This window comes from Macaca thibetana, chromosome 12 (assembly GCF_024542745.1).
Source record: "Macaca thibetana thibetana isolate TM-01 chromosome 12, ASM2454274v1, whole genome shotgun sequence".
NCBI lineage: Eukaryota > Metazoa > Chordata > Mammalia > Primates > Cercopithecidae > Macaca > Macaca thibetana.
In genome coordinates, this window is record NC_065589.1 from 34,367,269 (window position 1) to 34,388,618 (window position 21,350).

At 41.7% G+C, this 21,350-nt stretch overlaps 1 protein-coding gene and 1 long non-coding RNA gene across 4 annotated transcripts; one reads left to right on the top strand and one right to left on the bottom strand.

Annotated features, from left to right (window-relative positions):
- Positions 1-369: 369 nt before the first annotated feature.
- LOC126933109 (uncharacterized) lies at positions 370-999 on the bottom strand. Its single transcript, XR_007718421.1, has 2 exons — positions 908-999; positions 370-821 (listed from the first exon to the last, which is right to left on the bottom strand). It is a non-coding gene; the product is annotated as an uncharacterized LOC126933109 (long non-coding RNA).
- A 456-nt stretch (positions 1,000-1,455) lies between these two features.
- IDH1 (isocitrate dehydrogenase (NADP(+)) 1) lies at positions 1,456-20,056 on the top strand. 3 transcript variants are annotated; one of them, XM_050752645.1, is made up of 10 exons: positions 1,456-1,604; positions 2,572-2,642; positions 4,958-5,095; positions 7,887-8,178; positions 11,445-11,550; positions 13,268-13,445; positions 14,392-14,543; positions 16,563-16,703; positions 17,341-17,503; positions 19,115-20,056. In XM_050752645.1, exons 3-10 carry the CDS (start codon positions 4,974-4,976, stop codon positions 19,203-19,205), a joined length of 1,245 nt encoding a protein of 414 aa, XP_050608602.1. In that variant the 5' UTR covers positions 1,456-1,604; positions 2,572-2,642; positions 4,958-4,973; the 3' UTR covers positions 19,206-20,056. The 3 variants fall into 3 exon arrangements, with proteins under 3 accessions (XP_050608602.1, XP_050608604.1, XP_050608603.1); XM_050752647.1 differs by lacking the exon at positions 1,456-1,604 and adding an exon at positions 2,161-2,186; XM_050752646.1 differs by lacking the exon at positions 1,456-1,604 and adding an exon at positions 2,220-2,499.
- Positions 20,057-21,350: the final 1,294 nt, after the last annotated feature.

Here is a 21,350-nt window from a genome sequence, read left to right on the forward strand (position 1 = left end):
TTTTTAAAATAAATTTTGGAGGCTGGGCGCCGTGGCTCACGCCTGTAATCCCAGCACTTTCGGAGGTCGAGGCAGGCAGATCACTTGAGGTCAGGAGTTCGAGACCAACCTGGCCAACATGGTGAAACCCCATCTCTACTAAATACAAAAATTAGCTTAGCATGGTGGCACACCTGTAGTCCCAGTTACTTGGGAAGCTGAAACGGGAGAATCACTTGAACCCAGGAGGCAGAGTTGCAGTGAGCCGAGACTGCGCCACCACACTCCAGCCTGGGTGACAGAGCAAGACTCTGTCTCACAAATAAATAAATAAATATTGCAGCATTAAATTCTGGGCAGCAATATAAAAGCATGCTATTATCCTACAGATCACAATATAAAACACTCTTTATTTTCATGTTTTTGAGAGCAATGAACACACAAGATACAATCTCTGGAGGAGACCAGAATTCTTTTTTTAATCTACCGTTTTTTAAGGCTTCACATCTCTAGTCCAGCTTCATTGGATCACAGATAATCCCCCTCGACTGAGCATGGTGGCCCACGCTTGTAATCCCAGGACTTTGGGAGGCCGAGGAGGGCCGATCACTTGAGCCCAGGAGTTCGAGACCAGCCCGGGCAACATGGTGAAACCCCGTCTCTACCAAAGGAAAAAGAAAAGAAAAGCAATAAAGAAGAATTCGCTAAGTGTGGTTGTGTGCACCTGTAATCCCAGCTACTCGGAAGGCTGAGGTGGGATGATCTCTTGAGTCCAGGAAGTCTAGGCTGCAGTGAGCGGTGATCGCTCCGCTGCACTCCATCCAGGGCAACAGAGCAAGGCCCTGTCTTAAAACAGAAAATAATAAGAATACCATTCATTATCTTCTAACGCAAACAATCAATGGAGTTTCTACAGACCGAGACATACGTGGTGGCAGGACCTGCTTGTGTAACTGTTCCATCCTTTGCATTCGGCAGCGCCGAATACCCTAGGCGACCCCGCGCTGGCTGGGGGCACTCTTTTTTCAGCCAAAGGCACGTTCCATTACCGCCCCTCAGGGGCGCGCCAGGCAGCGGGCCGGCCGAGCTGCCACCGCCCGGGGCGCCCTGTCCGGTTAACTTCAGTGCCGATCTGGAAACTTATTCCGTGGTGCTCTAGATTGTTACAAAGTTCTGGGTGGTGCAGTCCCAGCGCGCCCCGCTCCCCGGCCTGCAGGTGGCATACGAGTCTCTCCGCTGTCGGAATTCGGGACTGAATCACTGCGGCGCGGAAACCCCTTCCCCCAATAGGATCACCAGGAAAGTGGCACCATGGAGTCTCTATCCCTGGCTGTGGCCACGCCCCTCTCGCGGACTCCGCCCACCCCACGGGAATTGACTCTTGGCGATTGGAGGCGTGTCGAGGGCGGGGCTGGGGGAGGTGGGCTGAGGAGGCGGGGCCTGGGAGGGGACAAAGCAGGGAAGAGGAAAAGCTCGGACCCGCCCTATGGTCCCGGGTTTCTGCAGAGTCTACTTCAGAAGCCGAGGCACTGGGAGTCCGGTTTGGGATTGCCAGGCTGTTTGTGAGTCTGAGCTTGTGAGCGGCTGTGGCGCCCCAACTCCTCGCCAGCATAGCATCCCGGCAGGTAACCTCTGGCTCCGAGGGGCGGCCCCGGTCCCTGGCTGTGGTGGGGTGGTTCTAATTCCCCAGAAGGCAGGAATGGGGTAAAGGAAGAAAGCGCAGATCTTGGGTGTGGAGGGAGTCGAGGCCTGCTGGCAAAGAAGGGAACAAATCCAGGTAATGAGAATGGGAAAAGAAAAAGGGGTAGGAGGGGATGCTGGATGCTTGGATATGCAGAAGGCCTGCTTTTGGGCATGGGAGGGAGAAATTGGGCGGTGGGGAAGTTGGATGCAATGACAAGGGGAAAAATCATGTCTGCACTTAAGTTGGAAAATCGAGGGGTGGAGGTTGCAAGAATGCATGTAGAAGACTAAGCCTGGAGTGTAGGAGGAAGAAAACGTGCAGCAGCTGCGGGCTGGAGCAAAGAAGGCTGTTAAGCCGAAGACGGGCGTCTGCAGGGAACTCAGGCGGCGGGGAATAGCCCTGAGGCTGATCCCTCGCGCCCGCCAGGGGGCGTGGAGGGGGCGGAGCTCCAGCGGCCTTCCGAGGGGTCGCTAGGCCACACGGGGCCGGAGTGGGCTGGGGAAAACACCCCCGCCAGTTCCGGGTGCGTGGAGTTTAAAAGGTCCCAGCACCAGCGAGGGGAGGGGAGGGGCGGGCGTGGAGACCTGGAAGGAGGTACCGATCCAGCCGTGGTTGCAGCCCTCTTGCACAACGGCCATAAGGACGGGTGCAGGCCAAGAGCAAGGACGTGCAAACCCCAAGACCTGCTGACGGGCAGCGAAGCGGGGACACGCAGAGATAATTGTGCTCCCGTGACCTTTATTTGGGAAGTGCCTGCGGGGCCTAAAACTGGCCTTTGTGCCTCCAAATACACTCAGCACTGTACTTGAAACCAGATAAACTGGGCTGTCTGGCAGGTATTAAAAACAGCTAAATTCTCCTGTGAGTGTTCTGTATGTTAACACTTTCTATTCCTCGTTTTGTTTTAGGAGATAAACTACATTCAGTTGAGTCTGCAAGACTGGGAGGAATTGGGGTGATAAATTCATTCACTGTCAAGGTGAGAATTAGCAATTTCCTCCCTTCTTCTGTACTTTCTTTGATGTGGCAGTACAGTGTTTAACTGGTCTTGGGGGCAGGCCGAGGCACTGCAACGGAGTGAGTGAGGAATATTTCCAACAACGAATTCCAACAGCTTCCTTGTTTCTTTTAATCCAGTGCCTTCTCTGCAAGAGAACATTTTTGCCCAGAAATTATTGTAGTTCATGAACTCGGCAAAAAACAATCTGGCCAAAAATTTGAGGTTGATGAAAATAATATTAAATGGCCCTTTTTTTAATTAAACTATTCTGTATTGTTATTCAAGGTTTATTTTCTGGAATTGCACAAGTATGTTAGGAGATAGGATTCAGCTACTTTAAGAGTAAATGAGCTGGTGCCTGTTGGTCTTAGAACAGCCCTTCCTTCTGAAGTTGGGGTTGGGGTGGAGGCAAAATCTTGAGGGGCAAAAAAGGTGGAGAAGTCAGTCCAGTGGGGCCTCAAGCCCATCCCACAGAAATCAGATCCAGAAGAAATACAATTATGTTCCACATGGTAGTAACAAAAAAGCTTCACTGTTTTAGTTAAAAGATGGTAAAAATTTCATGGCTAAGTAATGTGAGGAAAACCTGAAGCATTTGAGTTATGCATTATGAGATAAAGAAAGATTATTGTAGAGAATACAGTTGCTTTAACTGAGAAGGAAATAGTGAACTAAAAAGATATCAGTCTTTTCATTTTAGGTACAATATTTGACCTTTATTAACTGTATTTGCCATCAATGATAAATTGCCATGTCATGACTGTTGCATCATACTATATAGGGGCATGGCCATGGAAGTGTAGTATCAGGAACCAGATAAGTTCACTGCCTCCTTTTTTGCTTTGTTTTAAAATAAGGATGAGTGTGACAGTGGAATCAAACATGAACTGAATCATGTGCTTTCAGCTGTACTACAAATTATACTTGACATTACATATGGGAAGTAATTGGCTCATCCACACCATTCTGTTCATTTTTTTTAGTCTAGTTCAGTTCCAGAAGGTTCCCCAAAGGAATCTCCTAAACACTAGTAAGAAAAATTCTAGAATTGCAAATTTGGAAAGTGAAAATGGGCCTGGGGATTGGAAATACATCCAGGCTTGTCGAGAAACTGAGGCTTACTGTCTACTAATCATTATATTTTTATTTAAAGACCAAATTACTTTAGCTCAATTTTTAAAGAAAGATTATTTTAGGCCTCTTACCTAATAAATTTTTTAAGTCAATTCTCTTGACTTTTTTAGTCCTTAAGAGAATAAAAGCAATTTGTAGCTGTGTTGTTGGATTAAAAAAGAGTTTCGATTAGAGCATCATTAGAAGGAATAGATAACTTTTAGCAGGCTCAGGGCTGCTTCTGCCTCTAGGGACAAGCTGGGACATGGTCTTCATTGAAGCCTCACAGTTTCATTTTTTCCAAAGGGTCCACCCTTGCACTTTCGCAGAATCAGATTGATTTGTGTATGCTACCACCCTATCCTTAAAGTGCTGTCTTCCTAGGACAATGCACAGATTGTCCTGTCCCACTCACTAGCAGCTTACCCTTGCCTGTGAGCAGCCAGAAGAAGATGACAGGGACATGCTTTGGTCCTGGGCAGTGGCCCTACTGTATAGAGATTCTTCTAATTGAGAAATCACTTTGTTGTATTTAGCCCCACATCTCGAATGTCTGAGTTATCTCTAGGAAAACAGTTCCCCCGGGGAATTCTTCATCTCGCCTTTCGACTTAAAGTTTCCCTAAATATGGGTCACAAGAACCAGTTGAATCTCCTCATGGCTAGTTATTTTTATTAAATAACAAAAACAGCCTCTTAAAAGAGGGGAAATACTAGCACTCACCACTCTGCTCATCTTGAGAGCCCAGTAAAATGATGAGCTGGACTGAAGTGTTTGATAAACATGAGATTGTGGAAATAATCTCATTCATAAGACAAACCAGTAGTTGAGAATAATGATTGCATTATGAAGGGCATGTTATAGAGTCAGGCTCTCCCACGCTCCAGCTAGGTGGCCTTGGGAAAGCTCTTTTTCCTTTAACAAAGTAAAATGGGAAAATGATGTCCGTTTTTTAGGATTGTTATGAGGGCTAGCTCAGAAACCACATGTGAAACCTAACACAATACTTTGTACAGAGAAGATACTCAGTTCTAATGGTAAATAGAATTGCTGTTACCTCAACTGCGCATAAATTGAATTGCATGAATTGTTCTTTTAGTAGTCACCACGTTGTTTATATATTTACTTTCCCAATTATAATGAAATAAATGACAAGGCATGTATTTTTTTTTTCTTTTTAGGTTTATTGAAGTCAAAATGTCCAAAAAAATCAGTGGCGGTTCTGTGGTAGAGCTGCAAGGAGATGAAATGACACGAATCATTTGGGAATTGATTAAAGAGAAACTCATTTTTCCCTATGTGGAATTGGATCTACATAGGTAAATGAGTTACCCCTCCGTGTAGCAAACTCAGAAAGTATAATTGGCTGGGCATAGTGGTACACACCTGAAGTCGCAGCTACTTAGAAGGGAGAGGCAAGAGGATCCCTCAAGGCCAGGAATTCAAGTCCAACCTGGGCAACAGAGTGAGACCCCATCACTTTAAAAAAAAGAAAAACAAAAGGGAAGGAGAAACAGGAAAAAAAAAAAAAAAAAGAACGTAATCTGAATTATTTTGAGGTGAAGTTAGCTTTTTTTATATAGATACAGCTGTGTTTTGTGAATAAAGTTTGTTTTAAGCCTAAATATATTCAGATGAATCTTCTATTTTAATTTTAACATACTGCTAGAAAAACTTGATTTATCATCTAAAAGTCAAGAATTATAAGGGAAAGAATGATTTTCAGATTCTTCTAACCTTCTGTTTCCTGTGAAGGTTTCATTTGTAACAAAGCAGTGGCTAAGAGTAGTACAATGTATTGAGAAAAGGGAAATAAGAGAGGATGTAAGAAACAGTAAACTGAATGCAGTTAACACAGTCTTGTCATTTCAAACTCAATTTTCTATCACTCTGCTTAGTCAATGGACCTGTTTCCTTTTCATTCCTCACCTTTTGCCCTTTCCATCTAATTGTAGTGCAGAAAGAATTCATGAAGTTACTTAATTGAACCCCTCCTTTCCAGCAAAAGTTCCCTTAAATCCTATGTCTCTTTGCCCTGCGTGTAAAGTGCTTGGGGACAGATGCAAACGTCTATGTAATTCTCTCATTTTTTTCGCTGTGCTTTTTATAAACTTGCTTCTATTCTTTGTATCTTTAGGTAGAGATAGAATTTTTTAAAGGGTAAAGTGGCTGAAGACTGGCATAGTAAAATATTGAGCAACACATTTCAGCCAAACTATTGGCAACTCTAAGTGTGTTTGCCTCAGCCCAGAATTAGCCATCAAAATTCGTCCTAAGGACCTGATTGAGTGGAGACATTTAATTCACATAATGTCATTAAACATACTTTTTAATTATTCTAAACCTAAGCTGCTGATGTCTATATTGAAATCATAAGATATAAATGCTTGCAGAAGTCAACCAAACGTATAAGAAATTAGGCATAAAAATATCTTCCAACTAGGTTAAAAAAACAGCATTTTAGGAACTCCTGTTTCAGGACTTTACATGACAGTAGGTGAACTGGCAGGGTTCTTGTCCTTATAATGGCTGCAAAGATGCTTTGAGGCTCTTTAGTATAGAATCATGAGGAGTTTTAAAGGGGAGGCACTATGACTAGGAGGAAAAAAGTTGGTGGCTGCAGACTAGATAATTTTTGGAGGCTCAAACAAGTTTTAAATTTTTCCAAAATTGCTATGATTATCACTGACTGGTTCTTTTTGAGGAGAATGGAGCAGATAGTTTGTTTTATGTAGGCTGGACAGTGGTCCCGGTAATTTGTTCCTTCCTTTCTTATCTTGTTAGAAATGTTAAGAAGACAAGCAAAAAGTCTACTAATTTGCTGGTGGATTCTCCTCATGAGAAATGGTTCCCAGGAACTTGAAAATTACTGATCATACCTCCTGTTAGAGTTGGGATTGGATCAGCATTTCCTGTGCAAGAAGATAACAAAGGACATGACTTCGCTAGATTTATATGATTTATCTAAAGTCAAAGCAGCTGGGAATTATTTTTATCTGGAAATAAGTCAAGATTACTATCTCTTTGTTTGCATCATGAGTTGGGTAGGAGATCTAAGAAAGGAAGATAAAGGAACCAAAAAGAAATCTAGAGGCATAATAGTTCAGCAAGTTTTAAGAGCTGAAAAACTTTTCTTTAAATCCTTGGAGAACAGAATACATTGTTACATTATTTTGTTTTCTTGCTTTTTAACAAGCTGTTACATGCTTCAAATAAAGCTTTGCAGTCATTTTCTATGTTCCCTGGACAACCCAACATTCTTTCAGCTCTGAATGACCTGCAATCTTAGTGTTGGTGTATATTAAGCTATAACTCTCTGGTATATACAAAACCATGATGATTCCATTACTTACCCAATAAACTGTAGGCTTGTTTCCAGAACAAGCACTTGCTCAAGAATTAGAGAAAGAATTAGGCGGGCATGGTGGCGCATGCCTGTAGTCCCAGCGGCTTGGGAGGCTGAGGCGGGAGAATCACTTGAACCCAGGAGGCAGAGGTTGAGTGAGCCGAGATCATGCCACTGCACTCCAGCCTGGGCAACAAAACAAGACTCGTCTCAAAAATAATAATAATAATAATTAGGGAAAGGCTAATTTTATGACTGGCATTAATGAAGGAGCCATTAGCATTTTTGGCATCAACTGTCACATCTTTACCTCCTACCACTTTAATGTCAAAATACAAAAAATCCTTTAAGCCCTCCCACCCCCTTTTATTTTTAAAGAACAATATTTACTAAGGGAAAAAGGTGGCTCTTAGGCTTACACTTAATTATACTAATTATATGGAGAGAAACCCGGCCGTTATTTCCTCTATCTGTTGAAAAACAGGAGGCAAAGGGCAGAGTTTGATGGTTTCCATTCAGTTTCCTGATAGACAGCTTCCCATTACAAGAGGAGGGGCGGCCCAGCAGTCTAGCCTCTCTTAGTTCTCTTTTTAGTTGGCACCCATGTTCTGTGTTTAGGGTGTGCTAATGCTAAAACTTGGCAGATTTTGGTATACTTGGAGCCTTCACTTTCTCATAATGAGCTCTATATGCCATCACTGTAGTTATAGGTTACAACTATCCGTTTGTCTGAAAAATTTTGCTTCTAATTTTTCTCTTTCTAGCTATGATTTAGGCATAGAGAATCGTGATGCCACCAACGACCAGGTCACCAAGGATGCTGCAGAAGCTATAAAGAAGTATAATGTTGGCGTCAAATGTGCCACTATCACTCCTGATGAGAAGAGGGTTGAGGAGTTCAAGTTGAAACAAATGTGGAAATCACCAAATGGCACCATACGAAATATTCTGGGTGGCACGGTCTTCAGAGAAGCCATTATCTGCAAAAATATCCCCCGGCTTGTGAGTGGATGGGTAAAACCTATCATCATAGGTCGTCATGCTTATGGGGATCAAGTAAGTTATGTTGGCAATAATTTGATTTTCCATGTTCTTTTTTCATGGCCCAGACTTTCCAACTTATATGTGTTTTATTCTTATCTTTTGGTATCTACACCCATTAAGCAAAGTACAAAATTGATCAATGCATGTATGTATAACTGTATATTTACACACATTTAGCTAAAGGCAAATACAAATAAACTTACAAATAGGCATCCATCTCAACACATTTTTTCAAACATGCTGTTTTTTTTTCCTTTATCCTTTTATTCAGTTATACCATAGGATATTGCCATTTTTATGTTTGTAATTTCATATGGTTCAACCAGATCTGTGGTTTTCAACACTGGCTGCACAATAGGATCCTCCTACAAGTTTTTTTGGTGGTTTTGTTTTGCTTTGCTTGATTTGTTTCTTTGTTTTAGTTCCAATGTTGAGTACCACCCTACACAAATTGAAATCTGAATTCCATGGGGTTTAGCCATTTTAAAGCTCCCTAGGTGAATCTAATATGCAAACTTGAGAACCACCAAAGATTGTATTAAACATGATCCCATCATGCATAAAAGAAAAAACTGGCTGGGTACCATTGTTCACATCTGTTATCCTAGCACTTTGGAGGCCAAGTTGGAAGGACTGCTTGAGGCCAGGAGTTTGAGACTAGCCTGAATAGCAGAACCCTGTCTCTACAAAAATGAAAAGTATTTCAATAATTACATCAATTGCTCATAGAAGAGCCAGTTTTATTGTTTATTCATATTTAAAGTGAGTAGGCAAAGCTGAGTGGAGTGGCATGTGCCTATAGTCCCAGCTATTTGGGAGGCTGAGGCCTGAGGATCCCTTAAGCCCAGGAGTTCAAGGTTACAGCTATGAGCTATGATCACACCACTGCCTGCACAACAGAGCAAGACCCTGTCTCAAAAAAGAAAAAGAAAAAAAAAAACTGACTCGGTAGTTGAAAGCAGCCTTACTAAAGCATTCCTGCCTGCTTGGAAAAACAGTATTGCTTCTTTACTTCTGTACCAGTAGGCTTGTTGCCAAATTAAGCAAAAAACTGCCAAGTAAACAAAATCAAAGTTCAGTGTTGAAACTGAGGTTTCAGACTTTCACAGAAAGTAGTTTATGTCTTAAAAGGACCTTAAAAACAGGAATCTCTGATGTTGAAATCCGGAGGTTTTAATGTAGCCATCATTGAAAACAGTGTGTTGAGGGTAAACAGTTTAGTCCTTGAGGGATCAGTTAACTTTGTTCCACCCTGTGGCTAAAACTATCCTTTCGTCCTGGCCAGAGCCTTCAGAAATAGCTCCCAGGGGCCCAGGCAAGGGAAGGTAGATAGATGGCAGTGGTGCAAACTCGCTAATCTTGCAAACATCACCCTAGATTCTTTCGGGCTCAGTCGTGCCTTTTTTGTGTGTGTATCCTTTTTGTGTTTTGTTTTTGAGACAGTCTCGCTCTGCCGCCCAGGCTGGAGTACAGTGGCGTGATCTCAGCTCACTACAAGCTCCGCCTCCTGGGTTAAGCAATTCTCCTGCCTCAGCCTGCTGAGTAGCTGGGGATTACAGGCACCCACCACCACACCTGGCTAATTTTTGTGTTTTTAGTAGGGATGGGGTTTCACCATGTTGGTCAGCCTGGTCTCAAACTCCTGACCTCGTGATCCGCCCGTCTTTGCCTCCCAAAGTGCTGGGATTACAGGCGTGAGCCACTACGCCCGGCCTTCCTTTGTTTTTGTTTTGTTTTGTTTTTATTTTGGCATCAGTTATTTGTAAAAATGGCCATTGTACTTATTAAGTCCAGAAAGAGAATTTCAAACCTCAGGTCGATTCACAGACTGTTTAAATATACATAAACCTATACAATGCATTTATGGTGCTTTGGTGCATAAATGTTTTCCCTTTTCAGTTTCTCCCTTTTCAGAAATAGTAATAAATTACCACTCATATTTAATTTACAGACTTTATATGTCAACAAAGTTCTGTGTAAAGTAGGTATTTAATCTTCACTGTTACTTGCTGTTCTTTGACCAACTGTTTTTAGTATTTCTCTGTTTTTTGTTTTATTTTTTTTCCAAGACGGAGTCTTGCTCTGTCGCCCAGGCAGGAGTGCAGTGGCACGATGTCAGCTCACTGCAAGCTCCGCCTCCTGGGTTCACGCCATTCTCCTGCCTCAGCCTCCTGAGTAGCTGGGACTACAGGTGCCCGCCACCACGCCCGGCTAATTTTTTGTATTTTTAGTAGAGACGGGGTTTCACCGTGTTAGCCAGGATGGTCTTGATCTGCTGAGCTTGTGATCCGCCCACCTCGGCCTCCAAAAGTGCTGGGATTACAGGCATAAGCCACCACGCCCAGCCTGTTATTAGTATTTCTCTACACATATAGATGTGGCCAGCGCCTGCTGGTACCTAACTCTGCAAGTATCTGATTCAAGTCATTGAAGAAGATACAATGCAGCAAAGACTTCTGGATGTCTAGTATATGCCAGGCATATTATTCCACTCAGTAGCTGAGGCCCATAAGGGAGGTGTCTGTCCTTGAACAGCCCTTTCCTAAAAATCATCATCATCCCATTGTAGCTGCTCCCAGAATGATTTGATTGCTCCATATGAACAAGTCCTATAACACTAGTAACAATGATACCATGAGAGACCGAGCTCCGATGGCCTAAGGACGGACCAGACCTCAAGTCCTTTGACCCTGGATGCAGTATTTGTACTATATCATAGTTCCCTCCTTGTAAAGCTGATGTAAGAATCAAATGAGGTGATACAAGTTAAGCACTTAAAGCGTCTGGCATAGAGTAAGGACAAAGCATTAGCTACCTCAGTACTACAACTAGTATTGTTATCATCACCCTCTAGGGAGACTTCCCTGGCTTCCATGCCATGGTCACCTCTTTTCTTCTGTCATCCTATAGTCTTTTTTGGGGGGGGGTCTATACTCTCTTTTGGCATTTGAAAGCTCATATTGCTTTTCACTTGTATATGTCTTTATTGGGTTGTAAACTTCCTAAAGGAAAGTGGCTTATGTTATTCTCTGTCCTCTCCAGATCAGTGCTCAGAAAACTTTCCTGTACATCATATAGGCACCTAATAAATATTTATTGATTTGGGGGAACTTCTAGACCTCTTCATCCACATCTCCTAACAAAAAAAAAAAAAAAGAAGTTTGACATACTGCCCTATTTGTCTAGGTATCTTCTAGGTCTATATTGTATGAATATTTTCCTTATAATTCCTGCTAGGGTATTTTTTTTTTCTTTATGCCTTTTTCCCCCCTACATAGTACAGAGCAACTGATTTTGTTGTTCCTGGGCCTGGAAAAGTAGAGATAACCTACACACCAAGTGATGGAACCCAAAAGGTGACATACCTGGTACATAACTTTGAAGGTATGTATGACTGTAGCATAAGCTTCATCTTTTTTTAAAAAACAAATGATTTAGATAACATTTTTATTGCTTTTTTAAAGTTAGTTATGTGGCTGCCTAAAAATATAATCTGAATTTACAGTGTTTTTGCAAAACCCGAAACCAGACATAAAAAAGTAATTTGCTTCCATGCCTTCCTGTGGCATGATTAAAGGCACAAAAGGGTTAGCCACTTAATTGGAAATGCCTTTCGGCAAAGGCAAGGAGATAATTACGCATTTATCTTAAAGCACAGAGAGAAGGTTGGCAGAAATCTGTTGTGCGTGAATTGTATACGTTAAATATTAATATTCTCAAATCACCTGGCTTATAATCCTGCCCTTTGCTCTGATAGGGTTTGTATCTGGAAGAGGTTGCATTATATATTTGCTGAAGTTTTCTTCTTGCCCTTCTGGGTATTTATTCTGTGAAAGTGGAACATTTGCTTTTTGCCTTTTCTTTCCCAGCTACCCTGCTACCTTTGATGGTAAATCCCACCCACAAGTTGTTGAAACAATTAGTCGGCCCTTTTCCTTCACTATTGAAGTTGTTGAAAGCACTCACACAAACAAAAAAAACCCCAACATTCACCTAGCTTTTGTTTTTCTTGCCTCTTCCAAATAATATCATTTATTGGAATCTGGTTCTGCAGGCTTCAGCACCTTTCACCCTGAACCCAAGTTAACCCTGAGCGTTGGCATAGATTCAAGTTCTATCTAAACAGAGTTCAATAAGAGTTGTAAAAGATGGTGATTACATGTAGCATAATTATTTCTACTTATTTCTACCAACTACAGGAGGAGTGCTCAGTATCCTCCAGGAGATTATAAGAATTTTCATTCAGTATTTGAAATGCAAGTTTTTCTCAATAACTGAGGATTGAGTGTACCCCCAAAGTTTAAAATAGATGTTGGGAATTGTAAAGGTAGGTGTGTTTGTCCATTCTTGCGTTGCTATAAAGAAGTACCTGAGGCTGCGTAAGTTATAAAGAAAAGAGGTTTAATTGGCTCATGGTTCTGCAGGCTGTACAAGCCTGGTTCCAACACCTGTTCCTGGTGAGGGCCTCAGGAAGCTTCCAATCTTGGCAGAAGGCGAACAGACAATAGGTGTATCACATAGCAAGAGAAAGAGAAGGGGGAGGTCCCAGACTCTTTTAAACAACCAAATTTCAAGTGAATTAACTGAGCGAGAACTCACATAATCACCAAAGGGGATGGTGCTAAGCCATGCATAAGAGATCCAACCCCATGTTCCAATCACCTCCCACCGGGCCCCACATCCAACATTGGGAATCACATTTCAACATGAGATTTGGAAGGGACAAATATCCAAACCATATCAGTATGTAAAAGAAGTTTCAAAATTATTTGCCTTTTCTTACATGTATTTCTGCTTCATACCAGTTTTTGGTATTTCTGCATCTTCAGGATTTTAAAGACTGTATGTTTTTTCATTTCTATTGTACTTCCAAAGCAAGTTAGAATGTCCTTATCTAGAACTGGCTTTTCTCTCATTATATGCCTCAGAAATTTGTAGAATATTCAGGTTAGAAACCTGTCTGGGACTTCTGAAGTCTAGTCTCAGATGTGAGAGCTGAGAAGTAGGTCATTCGGTTGTGATAGGTAACTTTACCCTTATTACAACTACACTACATTTATTCTTCTCCCTTTTTTTCCTCTTATTGGTTTCTCCTCTACAGAGGGTGGTGGTGTTGCCATGGGGATGTATAATCAAGATAAGTCAATTGAAGATTTTGCACACAGTTCCTTCCAAATGGCTCTGTCTAAGGGTTGGCCTTTGTATCTGAGCACCAAAAACACTATTCTGAAGAAATATGATGGGCGTTTTAAAGACATCTTTCAGGAGATATATGACAAGTAACTATAGTTCTTTTTTAACATTTTCCTTATTCTCAAGTAAGCTGACATTTGTCATATAGAGTATGTATCTCCCTGTCCCTATGATTCTGGGGAAATTGAGTGAAAATCATCACTGTCTCTTAAAGATAAGGGCAAAGCTGAGGTTTAGCAGGAGTGAAACAAAACCACTCAGAGTTGCTTTTAGAAGATAAACATGTTCTCAAATAAGGGCCCCACATGAATTTTTTTCAGAGCCAGGTTCTTTAATGTTTAAATAAAAGTACCCTGTTAGTGATAGGAAGTTCTAATTTTTCATGTGGGAGTTTCTAAGTCGACCCATTTCCATGCTTTCTGAAGCCCATTGTTAGAATTTAAAACTGTTTTAGTGGAGTCATTTGAGCTTAAGTCTAAGTTTATAACAACACTGGCATCCACAGCACAGGAGGTGAGCATGTGTTAATATTTAAGATTGGCATAAGTCTCTTTAGGTGCAGGTGTTTAGGCCAAAATGTTCCTGAGTCATTTTGATTCCTCCTCCTGCTGCCCATCTATACCAAGCCCAGAAACTGTCCGGAATATGTTTTAGTTTCCTGAATGACACCAAGCAGTAGAACAGCCTTTTCAAAAATACATTTTTAAAATAAGCTGAATCTCAAGAATCTGATCTATAGTATAATGAAAACTGAAAAGTGAGGTAGTCATTGGGATACTCTACTGTCTCAATTCTCACAGCTTCCCTGCAAGGTGGGTAAAATTGTTCTTACAGATGGTCAAATTGAGTTTTACAGCTAGAAAATGATTGGGCTAGGATTTGAGCCAATATCTGTCAGATTCCTGAGTTTCTGCTGCTTCCACTAAAATATATGCTGCTGCTTGTGTGTCCTATCTTCTCTTTGGGACAAACAGATGATATCCATAACAAAATCAATTTTATTATTATTCTCTTTTCTCTCTTGTTTCCTAGGCAGTACAAGTCCCAATTTGAAGCCCAAAAGATCTGGTATGAGCATAGGCTCATCGATGACATGGTGGCCCAAGCTATGAAATCAGAGGGAGGCTTCATCTGGGCCTGTAAAAACTATGATGGTGACGTGCAGTCGGACTCTGTGGCCCAAGGTACGGAGGTGGAGCCTGGCCTGTAGGAACTGGGTCATTCCAGGGTAGTTCTCTAATTTGGGGAGGGGAGTTTTGTAGTCCTTTGCTGTAAAATCATGGAATGTTAAAACTCCAGGTCCACTGTCTTATCTGACAGCTAAGGAAATGAAGCTCAGACTAGAGAAGTGATTTACTCAAGACCACAAGGGAAGTAAATGAGTGGATTGACACTCCTGGCTCTAGCCTTAGATGTTAACACAGTTTCTCTCGTAACCTTTTTCCCCACTTCAAGTTTTAAAGCCTACCTGATCTGAAAAATCACTCCCTTTCCCTGCCTTCCTTGTCCTTTGGTGAAAATGTAAAAAACCAGGGCACTCAGGGAAGGAGGGATAAAGTGAGGAGCCTGATCATGTCATAACCAAGCTTTGGTGCCTGCAAAGCTCATTTATCTAGCAGCAGGACCTACTCATGTCCCTCTGCCAGCTGCTGTTCTGGTAGAATAGAAAACAAATGTGTTTGGCCGGGCACAGTGGCTCATGCCTGTAATCCCAGCACTTTGAGAGGCCAAGGCAGTGTTTCACTTGAGGCCAGGAGTTCGAGACCAGCCCGGCCAACATAGCAAAATCCAATCTCTACTTTAAAAAAAAAAATACCAAAATTAGCCAGGTGCAGTCACATGCCTATAGTCCCAGCCACTCAGGAGGCAGAGGCATGAGAATTTCTTGAGCCTGGGAAGCGGAGGTTGCAGTGAGCTGAGATCATGCCACTATACTACAGCCTGGGCAACAGAGCAGGACTCTTGTCTCAACAACAACAAAAAACACAAGTGTTTTTGTTTACTGCTTAGCTTATACACAAATACATTGAGCAAAGAACCCTAGGACTGTTTACAGAAATTCCAGAAGTTTCATGCATGGGGTAAGGGCCAAATCAACAGAAACACAGCACCTGGTTTCCTCAGCGCCAAGTTGCCCTTCAGTTTCAGTTGCCCATGGTAGCTGTGTGAACTTGAATCTCCCCAGATGAATGTTTGTTAACTTTAATTATGTTTGTTTTTCCCAAGAAGTTCTACTTTTTCTTTCTCTTATCAGTGTTAAGCATCTCCTCTCCGTTAGAAAATCAGTAGATCAACCTGGTTAAAGATAACTTTTATGTCAGATAAATGAGTCACACAACTCTCCTTACCCTGCTTCTGTTTCTCTACATCCTCACAATCATTTGTACTGAATGCAACAGAGGAAGGAGTGTTGTTGCTTTGTGATGACTCCGTGGTTGATGATTAACTTCACAGGTGATGTTGGGAAGTAGCAAAAATGGAGAAAAGAAGAAAATCAATTGTACAGATATAAGAGTTGTAATGTGGTTCTTTCAATAAGAAACTACAGAAACGAATTGTTGTATTGAGGGTATGAAAGAGAGCGAGGAAGGGCAACTGGGATGTTCTTGGATCCAACCGATCCTGTGTTTACCTGCCTTCTCTTCCCAGTCCCAGCAAGTGTATGAGCAGCTTGAGGGTAGGAGACAGCTCTCATCCATCTTTATTTCCCCAGAGCAGCAGAGCATTGCACATAAGAATAACAGTAATAGATTGAGCTCTCACTGTGTCCAGTACTATTCTAAGAAATATATAGTTTTCATATATATTTATGAATATATGTATATTTATCTAATCCCACAGCAACCTAGTGAAGTAGGTGCTGTTATTACTCCCATTTTACAGATAAGAAAACTGAGCCACAGTAGCTATAAAGCCACAGAACTAGAGTGGAATGCAGGCAGTTGGACCCTGAGCCCTCCATCAAGGAGTAGGTACCCCTGAGATAAGTGAGGGGAAAATGCAGCCTTTCCAGACCCATTGGCTCTGACATCTGGAACAGGGATCCTGCCTTCTGAAAGGCAGAATTATTGGTGATTCCATGTGCTCATGTTTACTTTGCTTACTAAGACCTATCAAGATAGAGTCATTTATGCTCTCATTTCTGAGAGACTCCGTGCTCTTCATGCAGTTGGACCCAATGCTTCATGCTCCGCTACTTACAGGGTATGGCTCTCTCGGCATGATGACCAGTGTGCTGGTTTGTCCAGATGGCAAGACAGTAGAAGCAGAGGCTGCCCACGGGACTGTAACCCGTCACTACCGCATGTACCAGAAAGGACAGGAGACGTCCACCAATCCCATTGGTAAGATGGTGTTTACATTGATTTTTCACCAGAGAGTGCTCTCCAAAGGATATCTCCAAAGCAGCTCAGATGTGTTCCCTTGGCTTCTCAGTGTTTTGTGTGCAAAGTCATCACTAAGTAGCTGATTTGTTCTACTAATAAGATCTATTTCAATATGCTTCTTAAAATATAAAATATATGCTTTTCTGTTTTGTGGGAGAACATAGGTTACAGAGAAGATTTATCAACAAGCATTTTCCTTTACCCGTGGTGCAGTGAAATGTCACATAAGGCTACAAATCTAAAAGTCACAGGGATAGATCCTTTCAACCAGTTTCAAAGAAGCACTTTAAAAGGAGATTACAGCCTGGAAAAAGGAGACCAATATAGACAAGAGATAGAAGAGAATGTGACCTTTTTCAAATTAGAAAATGCCTTAAGTTTCAAGCACTAGTACCATGCCATGAAAATGTGTTTTCTTAAAGTTTCTGTTTGGTAAAATATTTCTAACTTTCCTAAAACTTTTGACCCATGTTGTTAGTATCTAAAGAAGTCTGTCACTTAAACAAAAAACTATTCTGTTTTTGGGAACTATGAGACATTTGGAAACCTCTGTAACTGGGATGATGGGAGTGTTGGGTTTTTTCCCCCCTTTTAGCTTCCATTTTTGCCTGGACCAGAGGGTTAGCCCACAGAGCAAAGCTTGATAACAATAAAGAACTTGCCTTCTTTGCAAATGCTTTGGAAGAAGTCTGTATTGAGACAATTGAGGCTGGCTTCATGACCAAGGACTTGGCCGCTTGCATTAAAGGTTTACCCAAGTAAGTATAAGATGCCCTAGCGTCTGTGGTCAAATTAACACTTATCCTCATTGGGCTTAGAGCATCAGTGCTTTCTGGAAATATATAAATTGTTATTCATCATCTAGTTCAGCAGTCAGCAGACATTATCTGTAAATTGTCAGATAGTGAACGTTTTAGGCTTTGTAGGACATATAGTCTTTTTGCAACTACACAACTACTCAACTTTGCCTCTGCCATTGTAGCAAAAAAGCAGTCATAGACAATAGAGAATCAAATAGTGTGGCAACACCCCAATCAAACTTTTATGTTCGAAACCATGTGCTGGGCTGTAATTTGCTGACATCCTATCTAGTTGACAATCATTGAATGAAAAGGTTCTATTTAATTTTAAGAAGCAGATTATAGACAAATAGAAACAAAGGTACTTCAGAGGCTATTTTATTCTACACCTTTATTTTCTTTAACTTACCGATGAGAAAAGTGAGCAGCACAAGTTTAAGGTGTGCAATTGTTTATAGTCCCTTAAGTATCTGTAACCAATATTTGGGCAAATATTTGACAGCCCATATGTTTACTGAGAATTTTTCTAAGAACATGGTAGCCAGTATCCTGGGGGGATTTGCTCCATATCTCAACCAGTGCATCCACAGAGGTCCCAGGTAGGATCAGTATATCCCATAATGGGGATATACTTGATCACTGCATGTTTCTTAATTTAAATTTTCAGCAAGATTGCAGTGTTTGAAATGGTCTTATCAGGGGAATACCTTTGTAGCCTATTTAATAGGCACCTGTCAGCAGGATTATGTTATCCAGTCTACTGTCTTTCGTTTTTCCTTTTTTTTCTTTTCTGTTGAGACACAGTCTCGCTCCGCACAGGCTGGAGTGCAGTGGTGTGATCTCAGCTCACTGCAACCTCTGCCTCCCGGGTTCAAGCGATTCTCCTGCCTCAGCCTCCCAAGTAGCTGGGACTACAGGTGTGTGTCACCATGCCCAGCTAATTTTATTTTATTTTATTATTATTATTATTATTATTTGTATTTTTAGTAGAGACGGGGTTCCACTGTTAGCCAGGATGGTCTCCATCTCTTGTCCTCATGATCTGCCCGCCTTGGCCTCCCAAAGTGCTGGGATTATAGGCGTGAGCCACCAGGCCCAGCCTGTCTTTTGTTTTCTTAAGACACCGATAGAAATAATAACATTATATCCTTTTTTAAGGACATGTAACAGTTTGTGGGAAGGTGGGTAAAGGATTGGCTATGCCCTGAATAAGTTTTGTTATGTTTAAGAATGAGGAAGAAGTGGGATGATTTTGGTTTCAGCAGCATTAGTCTGAACTGAAACTCCGTGATAATTTCACCCCCAAAGCTACATAGCAAGAAACCTAACTGAGTATGTGTGGGTGAGTCTCTACTGCAGGCTGCCTAGAGAGCCTGAGTACTGAGCCTGGGTCAGCCCCAGGAACCTTGAACATAGTCATTGTCTATAAATTTTGTAGCTTACTAACATGAATGTGTTTTCTTCCAGAAACAAAGAGAATACTATTTTAAGTAGCATTTCTAGGACTTTACCGCTACCTGCTACCATATCAGAGACAAACTAAATTTTCTTTTTCTTCCTCCCCATTAGTGTGCAACGTTCTGACTACTTGAATACATTTGAGTTCATGGACAAACTTGGAGAAAACTTGAAGATCAAACTAGCTCAGGCCAAACTTTAAGTTCATAACTGGGCTGAGGAGGATAAGTGTCTTTTGGTAACTAGGTCTATAGGTTTACATTTTTCTGTATTACACTCAAGGATAAAGGCAAAATCAATTTTGTAATTTGTTTAGAAGTCAGAGTTTATCTTTTCTATAAGTTTACAGCCTTTTTCTTATATATACAGTTATTGCCACCTTTGTGAATGTGGCAAGGGACTTTTTTTAAAATTTTGTTTTATTTTCTAGTACCAGCCTCAGGATTTGGTTAGTACTGATTTGTATTCACTGTCACTTTTTCTCATGTTCTAATTATAAATGACCAAAATCAAGATTGCTCAAAAGGGTAAATGATAGCACAGTATTGTTCCCTAAAATATGCATAAAGTAGAAATTCACTTCCTTCCCCTCCTGTCCATGACCTTGGGCACAGGGAGGTTCTGGTGTCACAGATGTCCCGTTTTGTGAGGTAGAGCTGTTAAACTTGCACATGACTGGAACAAAGTATGAGTGCAACTCAAATGTGTTGAAGATACTGCAGTCATTTTTGTAAAGAGCTTGCTGAATGTTTCCAATAGACTAAATATTGTTTAGGCCACAGGAGAGTTTGGAATCCGGAATAAATACTACCTGGAGGTTCGTCCTCTCCATTTGTCTCTTTCTCCCCTGGCCTGGCCTGAATATCATGCTACTCTAAATATAGCATATTTCATCCAAGTGCAATAATGTAAGCTGCATCTTTTTTGGACTTCTGCTGGCCTGTTTTATTTCTTTTCTGTAAATGTGATTTCTCAGAAGTTGATATTAAACACTATTCTGGTCCTTATCTTCTCCTGAACTGTTGATTTTAATTAAAATTAAGTGCTAATGACTATTCTGCGTTTCTGTTTATTGGATGCCAAGCACCATGCTACATCCTAGCCATAGGAGTGTCATCTGAAAAAATTTTCTGCTCTTAAAAAGTTCACCATGGTGGAAATAGATAAGTAAATAGTAAGATGTAGATCCTGCAGTGAAAGGAAAGAAGACCAAAAAGGGAACTAAAGGAAGAATTAAGGAATATTAGAGAATATATTCTATCTATGCACATGCTTAGGAGTTTAGTCATTATATATATGTTATCTTGTAAATGATTAGGGAGCCAGTGAAGACTTTTAAGAAATAAGGGACTTGATCATATTTTTATTTTTAAAAATAGCACTCTGGGAAACTTGTATAAAAAATGGATAATGGCCGTGGGAGGCCAAGGCGGGCAGATCACAAGGTCAGGAGTTCAAGACCAGCCAGGCCAATACGGTGAAAACCCGTCTCTACTAAAAATACAAAAGTTAGCCAGGCGTGTTGGTGCACGCCTGTAGTCCCAGCTACTCGGGAGGCTGAGGCAGAAGAATCGCTTGAACCTGAGAGGCAGAGGTTGTCGTGAGCCGAGATCACACCACTGCACTCCAGCCTGGGCAACAGAGGGAGACTCCGTCTCAAAAAAAAACAAAAAAGAATGGATAGTGGGGGGTGGGGAGGAGGGTGTTGGGTGCAGTTGAGGAAGGAGGACCAGTTAGGAGGCTGTTGCAATACTTCAGGTGGGAAATGATGAAGATCTGACCGGAACAGTGGCACCAGGAAGAGAGCGGGATAATCCCTGGGATAAGGAAGTTGAATGGCTGGGTCTTGGCAAGACCAAGGATATGTGGGGATGGAGGGACAGGAGCAAGTCAAAGATGCTTCCCACTTTGTGGCTTCACACCTGGGGGAAAGGCTGCTCCACATCCCAGCATCTCTGGGAGGGAGGCCCTGGTGAGCTTTGCGCTCTTACACATCAAAAGTCAGTGAGTTGGGGTGGAGATCCTTGGTAATTTCTAGTCTACCTTCCTGGCAAGCTTGGAATTGGGCCCCAGACCCTGCTCTACACAAATCTCCTTGAAGGCCCAATGAAACATGGAGCCTTTCAGAATCCGATGGCATGGAGCTTATTCAAAATGAGCTTTTGACCAATTTCCCTCAGCGCTACCCCCAAAATACATCCCAATCCAAGCCCACAGTCCCAGAACAGCCCTGTTGAGAAGAGATTCTCATGAAGTAGGGGAGGCCCATGTGGCTTGGGCAATTTATTACTGACCAAATTGAAGTTAGAATCCAAACCATGTGAGCTCTCCTGGCAAGGGAAATAAA

What these genes read in the sequence shown, in the direction of transcription:
- IDH1 (XM_050752645.1), top strand. Translation starts at nt 4,974, where the DNA reads ATGTCCAAAAAAATCAGTGGCGGTTCTGTGGTAGAGCTGCAAGGAGAT. An exon ending in GTGGAATTGGATCTACATAG is followed by an intron (nt 5,096 to 7,886) that starts GTAAATGAGTTA and finishes TTCTCTTTCTAG; the next exon opens with CTATGATTTAGGCATAGAGA. An exon ending in TGCATTAAAGGTTTACCCAA is followed by an intron (nt 17,504 to 19,114) that starts GTAAGTATAAGA and finishes CCTCCCCATTAG; the next exon opens with TGTGCAACGTTCTGACTACT.